The following is a 25000-nucleotide window of genomic DNA, read 5'->3' on the forward strand; positions in this document are numbered from 1 at the left end:
TGGTGGGGTGTTTTCTGGAGGCCCAAGCCAGGGTTCTCTCCAGAAGGAAGATTTGAAACACCTGACCTCGGTACACATGTACCCATTCACGGCGTTGCCACTCAACGTCATCGTATTCCACTAAAACCTGAAAGGATAAAAAAGAAAAAAAACAATTTAACAATTTCAGTTAAGGTGAATTCATGTGAATACATCTGAAATATTCAAGGCGGAAAAACACCAATAATTTCGCCTTGTCTTCGTTTCTAGCAGGAAGTTAATAGATCATCTTCACTTGGAGTTTTCAATCTAGTTTCAATAATTGAACAGTAATAATTTTAAGAACAACTGGTAGACTACAGTGCTCTGCAAAGGATGAAAAAAATAAAACGACAAAAACAAGCGAAATATCAAGGGCCATAAGATCCCAATACCAAAAAATGTGCAAAACTCTATACCTGCTAGATATACCACGAACGAAAAGCTATTCAGAAATACCCAAGGAAATTAAATGTCAGACGCATACAAATGACAACAAATCAATCAATTACGGAACTTATATAAAAGATAAATGAAGGAACAAATTCAAAAACCAATATGTTAACTAACCAACAGCTTAGAAACTACATTATGTCGCCCATTCTTAAAGAGTAGGTACGCATGCAAATGTTTTCGCCCCGAGTCACTATCAATCAAATATTCCCTTTCAGGTTGTATGCCTGTTACTTGGTAATCAAGAACAGAACTGAATAAAGAATTTAGGCCAAAGGCCAAGCGCTGGGACTTATGAGCCCATTCAGCAATGAAACGGAAATTGACAGTAAGAAGGTATGAAAGGTGTAACAGGAGGAAAACCTCAAAGCAGTTGCAATTTGAATCAATTGTCAGGAGAGGGTGGAAAGTAACATGGAAGAAAGAGAATACGAATGGAGGTGCAGTAAATGGGGTTGCAGCTATAGGGGGCCTAAGGGACGCTGCAAAGAACCTTAAGTAATGCCTACAGTGCACCGCGTGAAGTGTATTGACGGCACTGCCCCCCTACGGGGACTTGGTAATCAAGGACAGGCGCCTCTCTCAAAACAGCAAATCACTCACGATGCTTAGTCAAATTTCAGTTACCAGCAACTACGCACTGTTTTTCCCTTAATTCCCGAACCTCGGGAGCGTTTAATTTATTTCTACTGGTGGAACAACAGCATCCGTTCTGACGTACACACAACTTCTTGGTCACCAAGGAGAAGATATTATTATTATTACATTTCAGTAGACGAACCATCTCCACACAGAACAAGCACACCAAAGGGGCCACTGACCTGAAATTCTTTAAGCTTCCAAAAGAATATTGGTGTCAACCTCCCATCGCAGACCCCACACTGCAGCAGCAACTAATCACGATACAGAGCCAGTGATTTTCCATCGCTTTGGGGGAGACGCGAACCCGCGACATCTGAGTGGCAATCCAAGACACAAACCACTATACCAGCCGACCATAGTGGAGAATACGGGTTCTGACAGGTAATCTTGGACTCCCACAATTAATAAATAGGAAAATCATTCCCATTCTAAAATCTCCCTTTAATATATAGAAAACTTCTTGTTTACTAACGTAAGAAAGGCAGCCATTTAGAAATGAAACTAGTTAGTCTGGAAAATTATTATAATAATTATTGGAAACAGCAGTAACTCAAACACATTTTTCCAGCAACCAATGACGTGAGACGAAGATATTAGCATTTACAATGACATGCCGAGCCGCTCTCACGGATGAGAGTACCAGCCAATGTTCGTGTTGGGATCTATTCTTTTTTTTTTTCACGATTAAAGTGGCGTTGTCACATGACTCCTTCCCGATAGTTAAATGGAAATCGAAAAAACTAATCGCATTTACTGGAAGCGAAGTGGGATCGGAATGATCCTGCCTTCTTTATTTGGATATTGAATTGAACTGAATATACCAGTTTGTTGTTGTTATTCACACAAGAAAAATATAAAGTTTTTATCACAGGAAACTGGCTCAGACATATTTGGTTAGTGTTTCTCCATTTTTTTTATTTTCTTAATATTGGCCTTGAAAGTTTTTATTTTTTAATACTGGCCTTGAAAGCTTTTATTTTCTTAAAACTGGCCTTGAAAGTTTTTATTTTCTTAAAACTGGCCTTGAAAGTTTTTATTTTCTTAATATTGGCCTTGAAAGTTTTTTTCTTAATACTGGCCTTGACAGTTTTTATTTTCTTAATATTGGCCTTGAAAGTTTTTTTCTTAATACTGGCCTTGACAATTTTTATTTTCTTAATACTGGCCTTGAAAGTTTTTATTTTCTTGATGCTGGCCTTGAAAGCTTTTATTTTCTTAATGCTGGCCTTGACAGTTTATTTATATTTCCTTAATACTGGCCTTGAACGTTATTTTCATAATGCTGGCCTTGACAGTTTTTATTTTCTTAACACTTGCCTCGAAAGTTTTTACTTTCTTAATTACTGGCCCTTGAAAGTTTTTATTTTCTTAATGCTGGCCTCGAAAGTTTTTATTTTTTTAATGCTGGCCTCGAAAGTTTTTATTTTCTTAATGCTGGCCTTGAAAGTTTTTATTTTCTTAATACTGGCCTTGAGAGACTTCGGTCTGGAGAGAAGCAAGAATGTTCCGTGAATAAGCTCTTGGTGTTTTCCCTAACTGTGGCCACTTCCACGACGGGGTAATCGATGACACAACACGAATGGACATCCCAGCTTAAGTAGCGACCTGCTGGGGAAGCACGTCGGGTTGTCACAGACACTAGACACCTTACTAGAAAATCTAGGATTCCCATTTGCGTCAGGTTATCATCCCATCGGGATCCAATTCGACATCCTTTGGATCCCTCGCTCACTTGTAGAGGAGGAGAGATGCCATCCGGCGCTTCTTGACTCCTTCACATGCAGCGAGCAATCAAAAACCACGTTCAAATTCAAGGATGGAAATATCACTTCCAATCCGGTGCCTCGACTGCAAGCTAACGCCAAGGACTCGGGCTGCCCTGGGAGGAGATGTTGCTGATGAGGTTTCTTTGTAGGTTTTGTCGGGGGACAGTTTGCTTTTCTCTGCAGGCCCATCCCCTTCCGAGGAACTTTGCTTCGGCTGTCCCGTTTGGTAGAGGAGCCTTCTGATATTAGTGCTCAGAGATGAAACCAAAAGACGTTTATAATCGTCGATCGGGACGCTGAAGGAAATTCGATTACCCAGCTCAACAGAACAAAATAATCATAAATGAAATAAAAATGTACCCAGCTCAACAGAACAAAATAACCATAAATGAAATAAAAATGTAATCACAAAATTCATACGACAAAGTTCCTAATAAAATAGTTACCGGTAAAAATGTGTGGGGAAAAAATAAGGTCGAATTTCACAAAACACTGTATATATCAGAGTGCGGAAAATGGAACGAAAAAAGATGCTGAATTGAAAATTACAAAAATGTAAATGAATCCCTCTCTTCGCAAAGGCGAAATTGGACGGAGTTCAATTAAATCAAGACATGTCCTTTAATGGGGACATCCCGCTGTCCCTCAGGGAAGAAGCACAAGTGTCAGCATTAGAATAACAAGTAAAAATAACCTGTACATCGTATAATGCTGTACGAGACGCGACCCATGAAACTTTCAGAAACGGCCCGGTGGTGACCTGTCCTATAGTGTTGCCAGACGCAAGATCATGGCTAACTTTACCCTTAAATAAAATAAAAACTACTGAGGCTAGAGGGCTGAAATTTGTTATGTTGGATGACTGGAGGATGGATGATCAACATACCAATTTGCAGCCCTGTAGCCTCAGTAGTTTTTGAGATCTGAGGGCGGACAGAAAAAGTGCGGACGGACAGACAAAGCCATCTCAATAGTTTTCTTTTACAGATCATGGCTAACTTTAACCTTAAATAAAATAAAACCTACTGAGGCTAGAAGGCTGAAATTCGGTATGTTTGATGACTGGAGGGTGGGTGATCAACATACCAATTTGCAGCCCTCTAGCCTCACTAGTTTTTGAGATCTGAGGGCGCACAGAAAAAGAGCAGACGGACAGAAAGCCATCTCAGTAGTTTTCTTTTACAGAAAACTAAAAAGCCGAGGTTGAATATTATTGTCACTGGTATCGTCTTCTTCTTCATCATCATCATCATCATTATCATCAATATATGTACACAAACGACACGCACACACACAGACTAGAGCGAGAGGCAGATCAAAGACGCACAGAAGAATTCAACGATCAAAAGATGAATCGGGTATGAAGAACAACAGGGATCAAAGGGTCGGTCGCTCTCTCTCTCTCTCTCCCTCTCCCTTCCTCTGCTCTTAGTGAGAAATACTGAGATACGGTCATTTATAGAATTGATTATGTAAATATATTGCAAAATCATTATTATAACGGTTAATGTTAAGGTTAAAGTAACAAAAATTGCAACTTTATCTAAACAGAATTATACTATTAAGAAATAAAATAAAAAATGTATAATCTGTACAATTCACTATATCAATATAGCGCAAAATCATTATTGTAATATGTTAATATTGAGGCCACAGTAAAAAAACTGAACCTTTATCTAAATAAAATTGTGGCTAAACCGCACTTTAAATTACTCTTACTAATACTCGACTTTATGAATTGTCCAGCTAACTGCCCTTATTCTTCTTTCACCCATCTTACCTATCAAAAAGATACTTACGCAAAATGCTGATAACGTTCAAATTAAAGCGACGATACCTGCCCTGCAAGCATCTTCGTGACGTTATAGGCTGGATCATTACGAAATGACAAATTTTAAAAGTAAAATTTGTATTTTTCATAACTATACATACCTGAGGTCCTTATAGAGGAATCGCCTTAATTCCCATATAAAGACCGAAAGGTTTGTATATCGTGTAGGAACAAACACCAGTCAAATAACCATGCTTCCATTTCTCTCTCTCTCTCTCTCTCTCTCTCTCTCTCTCTCTCTCACCTTGCACAATGATCTGCTCATTACTTACTTAATCAAACTTGACGAGTTTTACTTCCCAATCAATGTAAGCATGGAATATTTTATTACGAAATTCTCCCGGCCTGACTACGCAATGGAATATAGAGTTTACGCCAAAGGCCAAGCGCTGGGGACCTGTGAGGTCATTCAGCGCTGAAACGGAGATTGACAGTAAAAGGTTTGAAAGGTGTAACAGGATGAACACCTCAAAGCAGTCGCGCTATGAACTAACTGTTAGGAGAAGGTTTAGGGAAGTAAGATGGAAGATAATATGAACGGAGATACAGTAAAAGAAATGAAAAGAGTTGGAGCTAGGGGCTGAAGGGACGCTGAAAGAACCTTTAGTAATGCCTACAGTGCACCCCGTGGGTGAACTGACGGCACTTAACCCCCCCAGTGAGTCCGGCCTGAATACGACGCATGAAGATTACACCTTCCGCGTCATATCAACCTGGATAAGTGTTTATTTTTTTTTTTTATACCAGCATACCCATTTATCTTGTGTTCTCATTCCTATTTCCATAATGACAACGCTTCTCTGAACCGGATACGACTGTAATCATGATTCCCCACGTACGGGGTTCTGTGGGGGATTTGGGAAACAACGTATTTTCGACGTACCGGAAAATTATTTTTTTGTCCCTAATTCTGCATGGGACAGGCACTCACTTCAGTGAGATTTATACGCAAGTCATCTCAGTTTAAAGATTAGATTCCTCCTGACAGGGAAACTTTTGCTGAAAATCGTGGAAATTGTAGAGCCTCAGATTCCTCCTTTGCAGGGAAGCTTAAACTGAAAATTATGGAGCCTCAGATTCCCCCTTTACAGGAGGGAACTTTCACTGAAAATTGTGGAGCCTCGGATTCCCCCTTACAGAGAAACTTTCACTGAAAATTTTGGAGGCTCGGAGGGGCGACCGTTTGAAAGTAAAGGAGCAAACGCCTTTTATATATATATAAAAAAAGACACGGACATATCTGCTGTAGCGCAGAGGCTTCTCATACAGAACTCGATAAACAAGGGTGTCGTGCCTCCACGGATATTTAATTACTATATGAGCTGAGTCAGGACAGAAGTTAGGGGAAAAAGATAAGACATGGGGGAGAATATTAATATTCTGCACTGTAACTGGAACGTGGCACTTGCCAAGTTGGACAGTAAGTGGTGAAACTGAAGCGACGTTACAACAAGTAAACAATGCGCCGAAGCTTCTTCGGCGCAATCGAGTTTTCTGTACAACGTATAATCAAGGCCACCGAAAATAGATCTATCTTTCGGTGGTCTTGGTATAATGCTGTATGAGCCGCGGCCCATGAAACTTTAACCACGGCCCGGTGATGGCCTATCCTATATCGTTGCCAGAAGCATGATCATGGCTAATTTTAACCTTCAATTAAATATAACTACTGAGGTTAGAGGGCTGCAATTTGGTATGTTTGATGATTGGAGGGTGGATGATTAACATACCAATTTGCAGCCCTCTGGCCTACGTAGTTTTTAAGATCTGAGGAAGGACAGAAAAAGTGCGGACAGAATAAAGAGCGGACGGACAGACAAAGCCGGCGCAATAGTTTTCTTTTACAGAAAACTACAAACTACTGACAGAACTTGGAAGCATCATTAGAAAGCAGAAATTCAAGGAGCAGTAGATACGAAGGTCATGAGGTTAAATGGAAGTAAGAAGATGGAACGATGATATCAGCATGGAATCAGTTGTTCTCAATCTCTTTTTTAGTGATGGCACCCTAACTAATGTAATCATTACCGTGACAACCCTTCTTCATCCCATCCACCATTGGACGAAATTATCTCTATTTAATGAACAAAATTACTATCTATCTGTTATCTATATCTATCTATCTATCTATCTATCTATATATATATATATATATATATATATATGAGTAGACACACTGATAATAATTATGAAAACACAAACGTTTTTTTATACATTAATGTTCGCTGAGATGCTTTAGCCAAGACAAAATTCATGACAACCTTGCGGCACCCCCTAGGCACTGTCAGTGGCCCCCCCAAGGTGCCACGGCACCCAGTTTGAGAATCACTGTGCTAGACGGACAGAAGTGGTTGACAGCTTTAGGTCTGGATTTAAATAATATCCATATTACAGGATAAAACAAGGTAACAAAGGAGTTAGGAGCACTGGACATGTCGTGCAATTGAAACGGTCCAGGACGCCAGACACAAGAAGCTATAAAGAGATCGCTGAGTGAATATCTTCTTTAAGGAAGTGGAGAGTGCTTGTTGAAGACTAACACAGGGAAATAGGTAAGAGCTGTTGACATGAAATGTCACAGTGTGTGTGTTCGGAAACAGAAGCCTGAGGATTAGAAATGTGACGATAAGGCGAGGTGGTGAGCTCAGGCGAGAAGACGTACAGCGTGCTTTTGGACATGGCCACGGCCTAGACCTAGACCATGGACGAGGCGATCACTGTAGACAGACAAAACCGAAGTGGAAGTTCGGTAAGCAGGGTGTTGTGTGTCTGGAAGCTTCGGGGGAAGAAGGACAGGGTCTCAATATACAGAATTGGGGTATTAACCCGGTATGTATCCATCTACGCAAATCTAAACAAAACATTCTGTAGAAATCTGTTTCGTCAAATTGGATCTTTCCCGAGTGATTAAAAAATAATATATATAATAATATATATATATATATACATAATATATATATATATATATATATATATATATATATATATATATATATATATATATATATATATATATATATATATATACTATATATATATATATATACAAAAACAAGGGTAACGATTAAATTTATCTCTTGCATTCTACATAAATTGTGAAAACTCAGAGATAATAAATATCAGTTCCCACCACAACCTCTCTCTCTCTCTCTCTCTCTATCTCTCTCTCTCTCTCTCTCTCTCTCTCTCTCTCTCTCTCTCTCTCACATTATAGAGTTTAGGCCAAAGGCCAAGCACTGGGACCTATGAGGTCATTCAGAGCTGAAAGGAGTTTGCAAGGTGCAACAGGAGGAAAACTTCAAAGCAGTTGCACTACGAAATAATTGTTAGGTGATGGTGGATAGCAAGATGTTAGAAAGATAATATGAACGGAGGTACAGTAAAAGAATAAAAGGGGGTTGCAACTAGGGTCCTAAAGAAGGGACGCTGCAAAAAAAACCTTCAGTAATGCCTACAGTGCACCCCTCGATTCACTCAGCAGCAAAACCAGAAGATGAACAAAAAAGTGCCCGAGAATTTTAACAGGAAACAACCAACGCCACATCTAAAATAAATCTTAAAAATGTATATCATTATGTAAACGAACTTCGCACGAAGATATCAAAACTAAATCTTAACCTACTAAACTTGTACTTCGAGAGAGAGAGAGAGAGAGAGAGAGAGAGAGAGAGAGAGAGAGAGAGAGAGAGAGAGAGAGAGACTGATGAAATAGGTAGCGTTATTCAATGACCTTTTCTAAGAGGATTGTCTGCGAGTTCCCCTTAGTACAAATTTTATATTATCATCACCGACCTTCAACCTTCAGTTATAATATAGTACACTTTTACAATTTCGTTTCGTGGAAAAGACACGTATGTTACACCTGATAACTTATTCAGGCCAGAAATATTTTACTTAGTGAAAGAACTGAATAAAAATGAAAGAGATTATTCCGTCTGGCAAGAGCTTAGTTAAAAAAAAACAAAATTAAATCACTCTTAGGTTCGAAGACATACTCAAAACCCAGAAAATATGATTATATTAACGGCATATATAGAATCCATAAAATAGGATTACACTGACGGCATATATAGAATCCAGAAAATAGGATTATATTGACGGCATATGTAGGATCCAGAAAATAGGATTATATTGACGGCATTTATAGAATCCAGAAAATACGATTACATTAACGGCGTGTAAAGACTCCAGAAAATATGATTATATTAACGGCATATATAGAATCCAGAAAATATGATTATATTAACGGCGTATATAGAATTATATTAACGGCGTATACAGAATCCAGAAAATATGATCATATAAAATACTTATATACAGGAGAATCCAGAAAATACGATTACATTAACGGCGTATAAAGAATCCAGAAAATATGATTATATTAACGGCATATATAGAATCCAGAAAATATGATTATATTAACGGCGTATATAGAATTATATTAACGGCGTATATAGAATCCAGAAAATATGATCATATAAAATACTTATATACAGGAGAATCCAGAAAATACGATTATATTAACGGCGTATATAGAATCCAGAAAATATGATCATATCAAATGCTTATATACAGGAGAATCCAGAAAATACGATTATATTACCGGCGTATACAGAATCCAGAAAACATGATTACATTACCAGCATATAAATAAACAAGAGGAAAACGAAGAAAAAACGCTGAACCCAAACTTAACCAAGTGTCTTTCTTTTTTAACCACTCATTAACCCCACGCCCCCCGCCCGCCCCGAAATACCCCCAAAACCATCTCCACCACCGTTCTATCGCGTCAACACTTGTGTTGAATTTGAATTTCCCCTAAAAGTCACTCCACAATAAATCATCCTCGGAAAACTAATCACCTCTTATTTACATTCTCCCAAGGACACCTTCTTCCTTTCGCCTTTACACATCCCACCCAAGTTCTCAGTTATTCTCCGTTTTTTCCGTCTCCTGTAGCTTCAAGTTTCTTCTTGACTTAGAGACCTTTTTTTTTTCTTCTTATCAGACATTCTCAGATCTTCCTTTCATTCCTGACCTGCCATTCCGGCGCTTCCGTCGAGACGCAGACCTGATCTCTTACCAACACTTCAATTCACTGATCCAGGTGAACGATAACCCATTGCACAAGGAAGGTAGAATATTTATCACGTTTCTGCACGGCGTATAATGCTGCATGAAACTCTCAGCCGCGGCCCATGAAACTTTCAGCCACGGCCCGGTGGTGGCCTGTGTTGTTGGCACCCATAACGGTACCAGACGCACGGTCATGGCTACATTTAAACTTAAACGAAATAAAAACTGCTGAGGCTAGAGGGCTACAATTTGGTTGGTTTGATGACTGGAGGGTGGATGATCAACATATCAATTTGCAGCCCTCTATCCTCAGTAGCTTTTAAGATCTGAGGGCGGACAGACAAACAGCCATCTCAACAGGTTTCTTCCACGGAAAACTAAAAGTGACTCCAATCATCTGCGTCACAATCTGGTGACTGTGACACGATCCTCATTCCGGTTCTGATGGAATCGTCGAATCGTCCTCAAACACTGAAACATGTTTCCTCCAACATGTATAACACTACCCTACACCCATCACGATATTGATAAAAAAAAAAAAATAATCAAACGTCCACAATTTCTTTTCTCTAGGGAGACGACACCATTTCAGGAAATAAAGAAATGAAACTGGACAATTCGCTCCTCCACGTCCATGCAAAATAGCTTGAACGTGAACTGTGGCCATTTCAGAAAATGCAGCGGAACGTTTTTGTTCTCTGCTAAAGAAACAGAGAGCAAGAAACTGAAGAAACTGAGAAGGAGAACGACAGCAGTTGAGAATAAAAGAATGAACAGGAAAGACGTGCGAAGTGCGCTGTGGACGGAAAGTTCTCTTTGGACTGTTCCTGCGCTTGCCCCACAAGACTCCTGTGATAACATCTCTGTTCCGCACGTTTATCAGCTGATAAACCTGACCACTGAATTAAAGCCCTGACTGACAAGAGATTCCAAACCACACCACAAAATAACAATAATCCAAATTGATGGAAAGTACAATAAATGTGCGTGTACGTATATGTGCGTGTGTGTGTGTATATATATATATATATATATATATATATATATATATATATATATATATATATATATATATATATATATATATATATATATATATATATATATATATATATATATATATATATATATATAATTTATATATAGTATATATGTATGTATGCTATTTAAATATACTGTGAAGACTTGTCTCTATATAATCTTAGTTTAAACATATCAGCAGCCAAGGTTCCCTAAACTTAATCAAACTGATGATAATCTCCAGACTGATTTTGTATACAAACATCATTCAAATATTTAAATTTGCTCTGCACATATTTTTCTCATTTTATCTCCTTTTTTAATGACTGATCTTCTCCAGTACTAAAAAAAAAATGTTCATTTCATTATTAACATCAAAGTTTGAATTCAACAGGTGAAGGTAGTTTCAGTTTTCAGCTAATATAGTTTATTTGAAGACATTTATTAATATAAAAAATATGATCTTACGAAAAATGTAAGATTTCAAGCATTAACATTACAGAATATTTGAACGGAATATTGAATGTCGGCCAAGGGCCAAGCGCCGGTACCTATGAGGGCATTCGGCGCTGAAAGGGAAATCAAGAGTATGTTAGGAGAGGGTGGATAACAAGATGGAAGGAAGAGAATATGAATGGAGGTACTGTAAAAGGAATGAAAGGGGTTACAGCAGCTAGGGGCCTAAGGAAGGCACGTTGCAAAGAAACTTGGCACATGCTCATGCAGCACCGCGTGAGGTGCGCTGATTGGCATTACTCTTCTCACGGGGAGCACACATTACGGTAAAAGAAATGGCTGACTGGCCCAAACATCAGTTCAATTATCAACTTACATATGAGAGATAATAATATTAAATAAAAAGGGCGCCTTCCAAGTCATTTCAAAACAAGACTGAAAGGCTATGTCAGACTTCACTGAAGTCTTAGTATTTTTTATTTATTTTGGAACTTTGTGCAACAATAGTTTTTTTCTTTTTAAATAACTGAAGTTATTAGAAATTTTACAAATTTAAAAGCTCAAAGCTACTCTTACACTTGACTGCTGTGGTTCAAGTTGAGAACACTTTTTAATAGTAAGAACACTTTATAAAATTAAGAACAATTTTTAAAATTAAGACCTTCTCAAAATTAAGAACTTTATAAAATTAAGAACTCTTTTGAAAATTTAGAACACTTTTGAAAATTTCGAACACTTTTTAAAAGTAAGAACACTTTTTAAAATTAAGAACTCTCTTTAAAATTAAGAACACTTTAATATTAAGAACACTTTAAAATTAAGAACACTTTTCAAAATTAAGAACACTTCAAAATTTTTTAAAATTAAGATCTTTTAAAATTAAGAACTCTTTTTAAAATTAAGAACTGTTTAAAATCAAGAACTCTTTTTAATTTTTTTTTAAATTAAGAACTTTTTAAAATTAAGTGCACTTTTTAAAATTAAGAACTTTATAAAATTAAGAAATTTTCAAATTAAGAACACTTCTTAAAATCAAAAACTCTTTTTAAAATTAAGAAACTTAAAAATCAAGAACACTTTTTGAGATCATGAACACTTTTAAAAATTAAGAAAACTTATAAAAATTACGAACACTTTAAAATTAAGAACAACAAAACTTTAAAATTAAGAACAGTTTAAAATTAAGAACATTCTTTAAAATGAAGAACACTTTAAAATTAAGAACACTTCTTAAAATTTAATTTTTCTTTGTTTGCGAATTATTTCTTAGTACTAGAATGAATTATCTTTAAACTTTCGACATGCTTTTGGTCTTAATAAGTATATATTCTTTTTGACGACATAACACTGAAAATATGGCGTGTAACAAACTATTAAAACTTTACGCATGTCTATATTTTCTACGTTCCTCCTAGCCCGACTTTGCTTTTTGTATTCTGAGTCATATATGCATAACCTGAAATTATTATTATTATTATTATTATTATTATTATTATTATTATTATTATTATTATTATTATTCATAATGACCACAACCCTTTGTATACTTGCACTACGTCAAACCTTGAGAGAATACCACACGTGCAATTAATAAACACCACCTGAAATAAACGTGCAAATAAAGTATCCACATAAATACAAAACATTTAGGAACACTGCAAAACTTTTTCAACCTCAGGAGAAATTCGGTCTCCCAAAATTATCTCGACCGAGTGACAGCAGACACTGACGAGCCACGGATGAGGGACAAAAGTCCACATTTCCAGAAGCCTCGCACTTAAACCCACTAATATGTTTCTAGAGGGCTGCAAATTATTATGTTGATCATTCACCCTCCAATCATCAAACATGCCAAATTGCAGCCCTAGCCTCAATAGCTTTTATTTTATTTATGTTGTTAGCTGGCAAGTAAAAAAGTATACTTAGTTTAATCCAGGCCACTGAGCTGATTAACAGCCTCCTAGGCTGGCCCGAAGGGATTAGACTTATTTTACGTGGCTAAAGACCACCTGGTTACCTCCAGCAACGGACCTACAGCTTATTGTGGAATCCGAACTAATTATACCGAGAGAAATGAAATTTCAAACACCAGAAATAAATTCCTCTAATTCTTCACTGGCCGGCCGGAGAATCGAACGCGGGCCTAGGCGAATGCTAGGCCTACACAGGCCACCAAGGCCGGCTGAGAGTTTCATGGGCCGTGGCTGCGAGTTTCATACAGCATTATACTCTGTGCAAAAAACTCGACTGCGCTTCGCCGAAGAAACTTCGGCGCATTTTTTACTGGTTTTCTGGAACAACCGCCACTGAACAAGGACACACCTGGCGCTGGCGGCAGATGATAAACGCCTATAACACATTCAAAAGAAAAAAAAGTCCCCAATTTAAACCTATCGGCATTTTTCAAAGAAATAAAAAAAAAGGAGAACTGCATCTATCGCACAAGTACGATAATGATACCAACTCCAGAAATCAACACTAAGATAACAAAGCCACAATATCTCGCACAAAGGTGCCATATAAACTTTCACGCGCTGTGTATTTTGTTATTTTCAATCTAAGGAGACACTTCCCTTACAGTTGTACCATACAAATTATAATGAAGAATGCAAGTAGAATGGCGAATCATGTCGGAATCATAAATCGACTGATGCTTGCATTTTTTCTCTTATCAGCGATCGATGAAGCCTGAAGGATTTCACTGATTACTTAGAGCCAAGAACGTGAATTATAAACCGCAAGCCGATATATCGGGATCTCCTGAGCAACAGAATGCATGGGCGGCGGAGGAAAGCGCTTGTGTAGCGGCAAAAATGCGGAATGGTCTCTTAAAATTTGTAGAGAACTAGTTAATGCTCGACCAAGATTCTACGGTTTCCTTTCATTAAAAACTACACATACACACACACTATATATACATACATACATACATACATACATACATACATATGTATATATATATATATATATATACACAAATGTATATATATAAATAAATATATATACATATGAATATATATATATATATATATATATATATATATATATATATATATATATATATATATATATATATATATATATATATATATATATATTACAAATAAGCTTGCATCTTCACGAGCGCTAGTCGAGGGGAAAATCCATTTTGCTGGTATATAAATAAATATTATATATATATATATATATATATATATATATATATATAGCCTAAATATATGTTAAATATAATATATATATACACACCAACTTTATTTTATTTCAGCCAACCCAACAACTTCGCAGCTGGAACTTTTGAAATATTAGATTACACAAATCCGTATAATATTCCGGCGTGAAAGGCTATACACTACATTAGTAGGCTAATTAAAATAACGAACCCGACTATCTCACACTACCGCACGATATCATGATGTAGCCGCGGTAACTTTCTAAAAGGTTTATTATGTAGGTTATCCTGTAGTCTCTTCTGCCTTTGAGAGAGAGAGAGAGGCAAAATCCACAGCTCCACAAGCAGAAATTAATGATAAGCCCCTCGACAAAGGTTGACCTCGTTCTCCAATTAAAACTGAAAACTCTTGACCGACATGAAAGAACCCTTGTTCCGTCATTCAACCAGGCTTTTGGCAAAAGCAACTTGATATATCGGCATTTTTTGTCCTTCCAGAAGAAGGCATCCGTGAAAATATAACTACGCACCGCATTAAAGGTTATGTAAATACTATGTGATCAAAAATGTACGCCGTAACAGGAAACAATGATGACTCAATTCAAGAGGATATGATCTTTCATCAGCCAACAAAGAAACAACATTATTATATAAATAAATATATTTATTACGATTCAGAGTCATACGTGAGTGCTTGACAGAACTGCCAGTAGATGTCTCCACCAACCGTAAATACATTAAACTCCACCCTAATTTTAACTCCGCCTACAAAACGTACCCAAGCTCCTCCTACGCCCTCATAAAACATCAATGTCCCCGCCCAATGGACTGTTGCCATAGCAACAACTCTCAATTAGCTTCAGCCATCTTCGCACTACACTAGCGCTGTGTACAAAGCATCGGCAGTCTCCCGAACTATACAGAAAAGCGCGGGAAAGCTCTATGCCTTGTCAGGTTTGCTTCACAGCAATTGGGTCATGTTTATCTTTTAAATTAAAGGGTCGTGTTTATCTTATAAATTAAAATCGACGGAAAAAATGAGTGAGTGTATGTGTATAAGAAATGGGACACTGGTACACACTCAAAGTTCACTTCTCGACTCGCCGGCAACTTTACTTATTGCTGTACGTTGTAAATTATCTTCAGAACAGCCAGAATATTTTATGAGCAGTAAACAGTAAATTTCCGGTACATCAACAATACTAATGCTAATCATAATAACAAAGTTTTAGAAAGAATCTCTTACTCCGATTCATGGAGAAAATAATTTGGGTATTCCTAAGAAATGAAAAACATTTTCAAAACGACGACTTCAAACGTAATGAAACAAAACTAAACGACTGCCCAATACAGCCTTACGAAAGACATTGTTTGAATATCACATGCCTTCCATGGAACAAGCCAAAAAAAAAAAAAAATCCTTCGAATAAAACAGATAAAGAGAGTCGATGGAAAAAGCGAAAATTATCTAAAAGAAAAGTTGAATGTGGCAACCACTGTATAACCTTGAAATTGTCATCATTATGTTAATCCATACGATTCTGGGGGAAAATTCTAAAAGAAAAAAAAAACATACATAAAACAAGCAAGAAAACACAAATCTCCATAAATTTCCCTTCAGACAATTAAAATATTTAGATATACACAAAAAGAAATGGGAAAACTTGCACCACCAGCTAAAAGCAACAACAAAACATACCCAGTAGGGGGTTAGTGCAGTCATACAGCAGCACTGTAGAGGTTGTCAACTTAGTTGAACCTTTTTCATTCTTTGACTGTACCTCCACTCATATCATCTTCCATCTCATTCACCCCTGTAACAATTGATCTCACAGCAAGTGCAAGTTTTCTATACTTCATTTTCTTTTCATTGAATGACCTCAGTCCCAGTTTTTTGGCCTGTGTTTTAACTCTTATTATTCCTATATATTCCCAATGACAGAACATGAAAATGTAACTATTATAGTCCCAAGCCTTCCAAAATAAATAGTCGGGAAGATTTCAAGGACACCGTCATGGAAATAGGAATGAGATTTAGGCTTGATGCCAAGCACTGGGACCTGTGAGGTCATTCAGCGCTGGAAAAGAAATTGAGAGAAGGTAGGTTTGAAAAGGTGATAGGAGGAAAACTCAAAGCAGCTGCACTACTGAATCGATTGTTAGAGAGGGTTGAGGAAAGCAAGATGGAAGAAAGAGAATATGAAGGGAGTTACAGCAGTAAAAGGAATGAAAGGGATTGGGAAGAAATAAAGGTGACGCTGCAAAGAACCTTTAGTAATGCTTCAGAGCACCCTGTGAGGAAATTGACAGTACAAGGTCTGAAAGGTTTAACAGGAGGAAAACTTCGCAGTTGCAGTATGAATCACGTGTTAAGAGAGGGTGGAAAGGAAGATGGAAAAAAGAGAATAAGAACGGAGGTACAGTAAAACAGTAGGAAGGGGATATGGCGCCATGACTTCAAATATATGAAAGTTATAAAATAAACGACGCGCAATCCTAAGAACGCTTAGCCTGGCACAAATGTACCGTAATGTTGATCTTCGCCGTATTTTGCATGAAATACAAATATTCGCTGTTGATCTTTACCGTATTTTGCGTGAAATACAAATATTTATTGTTGATCTTTACCGTAATTTGCGTGAAATACAAATATTCACTGTTGATCTTTACCGTATTTTGCATGATATACAAATATTCACTGTTGATCTTTACCGTAATTTGCTTGAAATACAAATATTCACTGTTGATCTTTACCGTATTTTACATGAAATACAAACATTCACTGTTGATCTTTACCGTATTTTGCGTGAAATAAAAATTTTCACTGTAAGTTTAAGCTACAACTGGATTGACTGTCTATCCAGACCACTATTCCTCACAAAGTCATTCCACACGAAAAATGTAAATTCATGTTTTCATTAAAGAAGCAAGTGCTCCTTGTTGCACTTGCATGCTTAGAAACAAGTGCTCCTTGTTGCACTTGCATGCTTAGATAGTCAGGCGAAGTGGGTTCATCTCCATGAGGGCTTCTGAATTTTAGGTGAGAATTTTTAATGGGGAATCAGTTGTGTGTGACTTTGGACTGAACAGAGTGCTATTCGTCCTCGACATATCTCAGTGTAATGACAAAATTCTCCCTCTCGGTTTCAGATTACAAACATCCTCAGCAATCACTCCGTGACCTTGTGGCGACGACCAGCCTAATTTCGCATAACTATCAAGTTCTGGCCATGAGTCTTTCGTCAGGGGAAACCTTTCATACCGGAGTGTAATCCGAGACCTCGGCACCACCAGATGGAGGACCAATCATTGACAACCTGCCGTCCACAGCCAAGGCCAGCGAGATTAACCCATCCCCTGCCCCGCTGATGGCCTTGACACTAAGGCAAATTTATTGGCCAACGTTACGCCTTCTACCTTCGAGAACATATGCTGTTCCTCCGCCGTGGACTGATGCTTCTTCCATGAACCCAACTGCAACAAGAAATGGCATTTCTTTGGGACTGCGTTCTTTTAATAAAGAAAAAAGAAATGGTTTCGTTTGTAAATGAAATTCCTTCGATAAAAGGCAACTTTTGAAGCAATCGATAGAGCTTCTTTGGGAACCTGTGTTCCACCACAACGAATTCCTGAGCAGCAACGGCTTACGCAGGAGAAAACGAAGACTTCCATCGCGCTACGTCCTCCATACCAGGGTACAAAACGGCTTGAAGGTCCTTACACTTGAAATGTCAATATTCACGCATTCCCTTTTGCCTTTGTTCCGGCTATGTACCCCCCACATCAATGACGAGGTAACTGGAGCGAAGCATCTATCATATGTTATCTTCAACTGAGACGAACCATAATAACTTATTTCGACCAGAAACCCACTCATAGATCATTTCGATTGATTAACTGATTAAGCGCCAGGATTTACACAGTTTTAGTTTTCTGTAAAAGAAAACTATTGTGCCGGCTTTGTCTGTCCGTCCGCACTTTATTCTTTCCGCCCTCAGATCTTGTAATGTTGAGGCTAGAGGGTTGCAAATTCAGTATGTTGATCATCCACCTCCAATCATCAAACATACAAAAATTGCAGCCCCAGCCTCCTACGTAGATTTCATTTTATTTAAGGTTAAAGTTAGCCATAATCGTGCCTTCTGGCAGCAATATAGAATAGGCTACAACGGGCCGTGGTTAAAGTTTCATGGGCCGCGGCTCATACAGCATTATACCGAGACCACTGAAAGATAAATCCATTTTCGGCGGCCTTGATTATACGCTGTACAGAAAACTTTTTATTCGATGTCACTTCTGGATTTCCATTCACGAACTCTTCTTCCCTTTCCTAAAGAGACGATCTGGGTTGGACCAGGGTTTTCACGAGTGGTCAGCACCGACCCCCGGGGTAGATGGGACGATGAATGGGGTCGATCAATGGCTGAAGGTGACAAGGGGATTCGCAAGATATCAGTATCATGACCAATGAGAATGTATTCAGTAATTTCCATAAAAACAAATATTCAGGGGTAGATGAACAACAATAACTTCGCGAAGAGGTCGATGAACTAAAGATAAAGGCCCTATACCTTTCCTTGTTGCTACTTATCTTCCCTTTCAAAAGACGGAATTCAATAGGCAAAGGTGTTATATTCCCAGCGAACATCATGGATTCCACAGGGCAACCTCCACAGGGATTCATTTCCTAGAGTAAGGCTGACTGTTTAAATTCTTAATCCGCTATTCTCGATACCTCATTATTATCATTTCTGCTGCTGCCATGTACGTGATATTGTGTTATCGTTACTACTATTATTCAACCTCAGGAGAGTGTTCTTCTAGAAGAGGGTATCACTACTTAAATGTAAAAGTGATTATATATATACATATATATATAGTTACTGTACATATATATATATATATATATATATATATATATATATATATATATATATATATATATATATATATATATATATATATATATATACACATATACATATATATGTAATTCTAATAGCCACAATGTCCTCTTAACTTCGAATTTTCGCGCTTTTTTGGATATGCTTGCAACTACAAAGCCGTAAGATCCAAACGCAAGAAATTGAAGAGACTTTGATGACCGGTCGCGGGAAACGAACCCGCGTCACCGTAACCACAAGGAGCTCGAACTGTACTTACTTACTTCACTGTTAAAGCCCAGTACTTATGACAGGGGTCGTTCTACCATGTGCCTCGGCCCTTTTGGGTGCCCTGTATATGTAACTTTTACTGATTGCCAAGCTCCAACAGGATGGAGGGGGGGGGGGGAGGGGGGTGTCCAAGAAACTAGCGTCTCACGGAGCAAAATGCAAATTCAAATTCGAAGCCAACACAGCTGACAGCTAATCGAAATTCGCTAAATGTTTTTGAGTCTCCTGATGCCTTCATTTTAGTTGTCTGAGAAGAAAACTATTGTGCCGGCTTTGTCTGTCCGTCCGCATTTTTTTCTGCCCGCCCTCAGATCTTAAAAACTATTGAGGCTAGAGGGCTGCAAATTGGTATGTTGATCAGCCACCCTCCAATCATCAAACATACCAAATGTCAGCCCTCTATCCTCAGTAGTTTTTGCTTTATTTGAGGTTAAAGTTAGCCATAATCGTGCTTCTGGCAACGATATAGGATATGCCACCACCTGGCCGTGATTAAAGTTTCAGGGCCGCAGCTCATACAGCATTATACCGAGACCACCGAAAGATGGATCTATTTTCGGTGGCCTTGGTTATACGCTGTAGCGGCTGTACAGAAAACTCGACTGCGCCGAAAGAAACTTCGGCGCATTTCTTACTTGTTTCTCTTCGGTAACAATGAATATGCCATCGTACTTATAGCAAGAAGAAGCTGATGTCTGCCCAGAACCTCACTGTGATACCCGAGTGAGCTGTGCATTGCTGGTAAGATAGACCTTCGGTCACTTACATTAATGTCTTATGAACAAAAATAGCTGAGTAAACCCACTGACTTCGAGGTTCTGGTCTTGTTTTCGGCGAAGGGAGAAAAACCAGCTGGTCATATCAATAAGCTATAGAACTGTGTCGACAGATTCGTCAGCTAAGGCATAACTTGGTCACACCTTAAGTCATGATTATACAAACAAAGTGTCACGAAGATTTACTTTCAGTTATAATTATGAGTAAAGAACCTTTTTTTATGAAACTTACCTTTTAAACATTAGCAATGATTATTTTTACATATAAATAAGACGGAGGACATTAAAGACTTGTCATCTTGTATCAATCTGATTTTTAATGTACTGAGAGTACTGATACCTTCTGGAAGGATTCATCCCATTTTACTTGTCAGCCGCAAAAATACTGGATGTACAGACCGGAACTTTTTTTGTTTTCTTCAAAATTTAAATAACTTCCCTTCAAGCAATTTCGTTGGCCAAAGGTTACGATTATTTTGTTTAAAGTGACTGAAATTATCATCAATGTCACTTCCGTTTTGTTCTCTGGGATGTTTGATGTATGACGAAGGTAAAAAAAAAAAAGTTTTATTCCGAGTTTTTTTTTTTACTTTTTTTTTTTTTTTTTTATTTTGGAGATGAGACTTTACAGTCACTGCCTCTAGACTTAGACAGTGACACCTCTGCAAGACAGTTCTTCGACGTGTGGCCACGGAAAGACATTTCTGTTAATCATGGTTCAGCAACGCTTAATAATAATAATAATAATAATAATAATAATAATAATATTAATAATAATAATAATCTTTATTTTCAGCACGAGGCCATATACATGGAATATACAAAGTAGAGCCATTACAATAGATACAAGGAGATACACGAGTTAAAGTCATAAAAATGATAATTGGCAGTGCCCACTCAGTTCCTGAGGTACTAGCAGAAAAAAAAAGTAATTGTATTATCGTTAGTGACAGTATTATTATTGAGAATAGTAAAAATATTAACAAAAAGCACATTAAAAAATGATAGCAATTAAAAACATTACCTACAAATTAACCCCTCCCCCCCCTTCAGGATTTCGTCCGATGTATTTTCCTTCATTCCACTTCATTCCATGCCATTCCTGAACGAGCTCCTAAAGTACAAACTAACAATTACTACCTGGTGTCTTAGAACAACATGGAATCATCAATATTCCTACAATCCTGTTTCGAGCGCTCTTCGAATAGGTCCTTTTTCCGAGCAGAGCCCACATTGCAACTTGTACACCGTATAATGCTGTACGAAACTCCCAGCCACGGCCCATGAAATTCTCAGCCGCGGCCCATGAAACTTTCAGCCATAGCCCGGTGGTGGCCTGTATTGTTAGCACCTACAGCGGTGGCAGATGCACAATCATGGCTAACTTTAACTTGGAGTAAATAGGAAGGTCTGAGGCTAGAGGGCTGCAATTTGTTATGTTCAGCATACCAACTTGCAGCCCTCTAGCCTCAGTAGTTTTTAAGACCTGAGGGCGGACGGACAAACACACAGCCACCTCAGCGGTTTTCTTTTCCAGAAAACTAATACAGAAAGCTAAAGGGGAAGCCAAACGTAATTTCTATAGTAAAATTTACGTCCCCAGTTACTTTGTCTCTGTTGTTTTATTTAAAACTATCAACAACGAGTAGGCAGACAGAAAGTATCAAGGGGTAAATGAATCGTAGCCACATAAGGAAAACTTCCAAGTATAAAAACTGTAATACGAAATTTTCAACTTTTTATTTTCACCCGGTTTCGACACACAAACTCGGAAAAACAGAAACTACTCAATAAATTTCAAAGCCACCCAACCGAAAGTTCTGCATTAGTTTACGTTTGAAAATAGTTCAAGGTTAATACTGCGCCTTCCCTCCTTTTATAAGGCATCATTACAACCTTTCCTCCTTTTATAAGGCATCTTTAAAACCTTCCCTCCTTTTATAAAGCATCATTACAACCTTTCCTCCTTTTATAAGGCATCTTTAAAACCTTCCCTCCTTTTATAAAGCATCATTACAACCTTTCCTCCTCTTATAAGGCACCATTACAACCTTTCCTCCTTTATAAGGCATCATTACAACCTTTCTTCCTTTTATAAAGCATCATTACAACCTTTCCTCCTTTATAAGGCATCATTACAACCTTTCCTCCTTTTATAAGGCATCATTACAACCTTCCCTCCTTTTATAAGGTATCATTACAACCTTTCCTCCTTTATAAGGCATCAGTACAACCTTTCCTTTATAAGGCACTGTCATAACTTTCCTTTTTTAAGGCATCTTTACAATCTTTCCTCCTTTTATAAGGCATCATTACAACCTTTCCTCCTTTTATAAGGCATCACTACAACCTTCCCTCCTTTTATAAGGCATCATTACAACCTTCCCTCCTTTTATAAGGCATCATTACAACCTTTCTTCCTTTTATAAGGCATCATTACAACCCTTCCTCCTTTTATAAGGCATCATTACAACCATCATCATAGGTTAACGAAAGGACTTGGGCCCTTAGACCCTGAAAAAGTCCCGGATCTTCTCCTAAATCATATCAAACCATCACTTCTTTATTAAGCATCAGTACGCCAAATTTTAGTGTCATCATGGCAACAATTAAATCGATACACAAATAAACTGAAGCGCAAAAAGTTTCCCTTGGGAGAAAACGACTTAGTCAACATATAACAAAAAGAAATGACGGCTGGAATAGATGGAATGGAATACAGAGTTTAGGCCAAAGGCCAAGCACTGGGACCTACGAGACCATTCAGCGCTGGAAAGGAAATTGAGAGTAGGTAGGTTTGAAAGGTGTAACTGGAGGAAAACCTTTTGTAGTTGCATTATGATATAATTGTTAGGAGAGAGGGCGGATAGCAAGATGGCAGAAAGATATGAATGGAGGTACAGTACAAGAAATGAAAGGAGTTTCAGCTAGGGGCCCAAGGAAGGGACACCTCAAAGAACCTTTAGCAACGCCTAATTAGAAACGAAAATAAATGAAGAAATAAAACGGCCAGCGGCGCTAAATTAAGGTAGGATACTCTGCAAGCTTCTGCCAGTGTCCGCGTTCCCTGAGTACGTCCATCCATCAAGGCCTCCCAACCAGTACCATCCAAAACTTGGTCCAGTCACGATCTCTCCTTCCAAGGCGTTGCCAGAAGGGAAGGGGGAGAATGACTGTCATCGCAGCGTGTGCAACAGCCCACAAGTGAATTACTTATGGTTCCAAATTTTCAGTATAATACTGCAGGAAACATGAAGACAACTCCTGAGGCCCAGCAGAATGGCGTAAATGTACCAAAAGCCAACTTTTTAAAAATAACGCGTGGTCTTTGCGTGTGAGACTATGAGCGTCAAAAATAACTAGATAAACGGAACCAAAAGCCACAAAGAGGTTCCATTAACTGTTATTCGAGATCATGTAACAACCAACAACAAAAACCTGAAGAGCGAATAAGAGAGGACAAGACAGATCGGATGTCATGAGAGGTCTCGGTTGTCTGCCACCTATTGCATCACCATCCCTTTTTCCCAAGTATATAATATCCGTAACACATCACTGCAATGAAGAAGCTTTACCTGAGACTGAAAAGCCCCCCTGTGCATATCCACCTAAATGAACCAGGACACACAAGGCGGGAAACAACGTCGCGCAGAAGTAGGACTACAGCAGCAGCAGCTACAACAACAACGCCAGAGCATAAAAAAAAGGGGTAGAGAAACTGTGGAACGAGGTTCGTCGGATTGCTGGGGCGGAAAGGAAGGAAGAAGGGCTCTTATCCATAAATAACAAAATCAAATAAGTGGGGTACAAATCTAGCGGGAGACGTCTGGCGGTGTACCTCCTCTCTCTCTCTCTCTCTCTCTCTCTCTCTCTCTCTCTCTCTCTCTCTCTCTCTCTCTCTCTCTCTCTCTCTCACAGAACCGGGCAACATTGTACCATCAGGCTCGCTCTTGCTCTCCTCTCCCCCGCCTGCTTTGCCATCAACATCAGCCGAGGTCCCGCCATGGTAGGTAGGTAGGTGGGTAGGTAGTTAACCCAGTAATCCCCCCCTCTACCCAAGACGGGTAACTCCTCCCTTTCCTTTTCTCCCTCCTTCTTCCCTTTCCACTCGTTATTCCCAAAACAAGTTCTTCCATTTATACTCTCTACTTCTTCTCCTTCTCTTCCTCCTCCTCCTCCTCCTCCTCTTCTACCAAGAGCCTCAACTACTTGCTTTGTTGTCACTCCAGCAGGTGCCGCTTCTGTTACTGCATCGACCTCCTCCTCCTCCTCCTCCTCCTCCTCCTCCTCCTCCTCCTCCTCCTCCTCCTCCCCTTCGTGTATGAGCTACAATCTTTTGAAATTACAGCGCACGGAAAAACAGGCCGGACAGGCGATTTCTGACATAACTGCAGTTGAGGTTAAAGTTAAAGTTAAAGTCCTCTGGGGCCTCTATAGGCTCATAGGGCAGGCACTGATCCCCTGTTTCTAGGCCGACAGCCAGTGGGGGGAAAGGTCCCAATGCTCAGGACACGTGGCCAGTGTGTTGCTAGGCTCACTGTTTAACTCTCAGCCTGGAGTGGCTGGTACCTATTCCTCCTACTGAACCTCTCAGGTTTTTTCGGACCGTTAGGTTGACG

The 25000-nt window shown here is 38.5% G+C and overlaps 1 protein-coding gene across 2 annotated transcripts in view; it reads right to left on the reverse strand.

Moving 5' to 3' along the window:
• Kdm3 (Lysine demethylase 3) overlaps positions 1 to 25000 on the reverse strand; it is a 686187-nt gene that overhangs the window by 410424 nt on the left and 250763 nt on the right. For both annotated transcript variants that reach the window (XM_067118768.1, XM_067118767.1), the window contains exon 2: positions 1 to 127. This exon is cut by the window's left edge and continues 35 nt beyond it. In XM_067118768.1, the coding sequence (XP_066974869.1) occupies positions 1 to 127 (127 nt within the window). The remainder of the gene's footprint in view (positions 128 to 25000) is intronic.

Source organism: Macrobrachium rosenbergii, chromosome 16 (assembly GCF_040412425.1).
Source record: "Macrobrachium rosenbergii isolate ZJJX-2024 chromosome 16, ASM4041242v1, whole genome shotgun sequence".
Lineage (NCBI taxonomy): Eukaryota > Metazoa > Arthropoda > Malacostraca > Decapoda > Palaemonidae > Macrobrachium > Macrobrachium rosenbergii.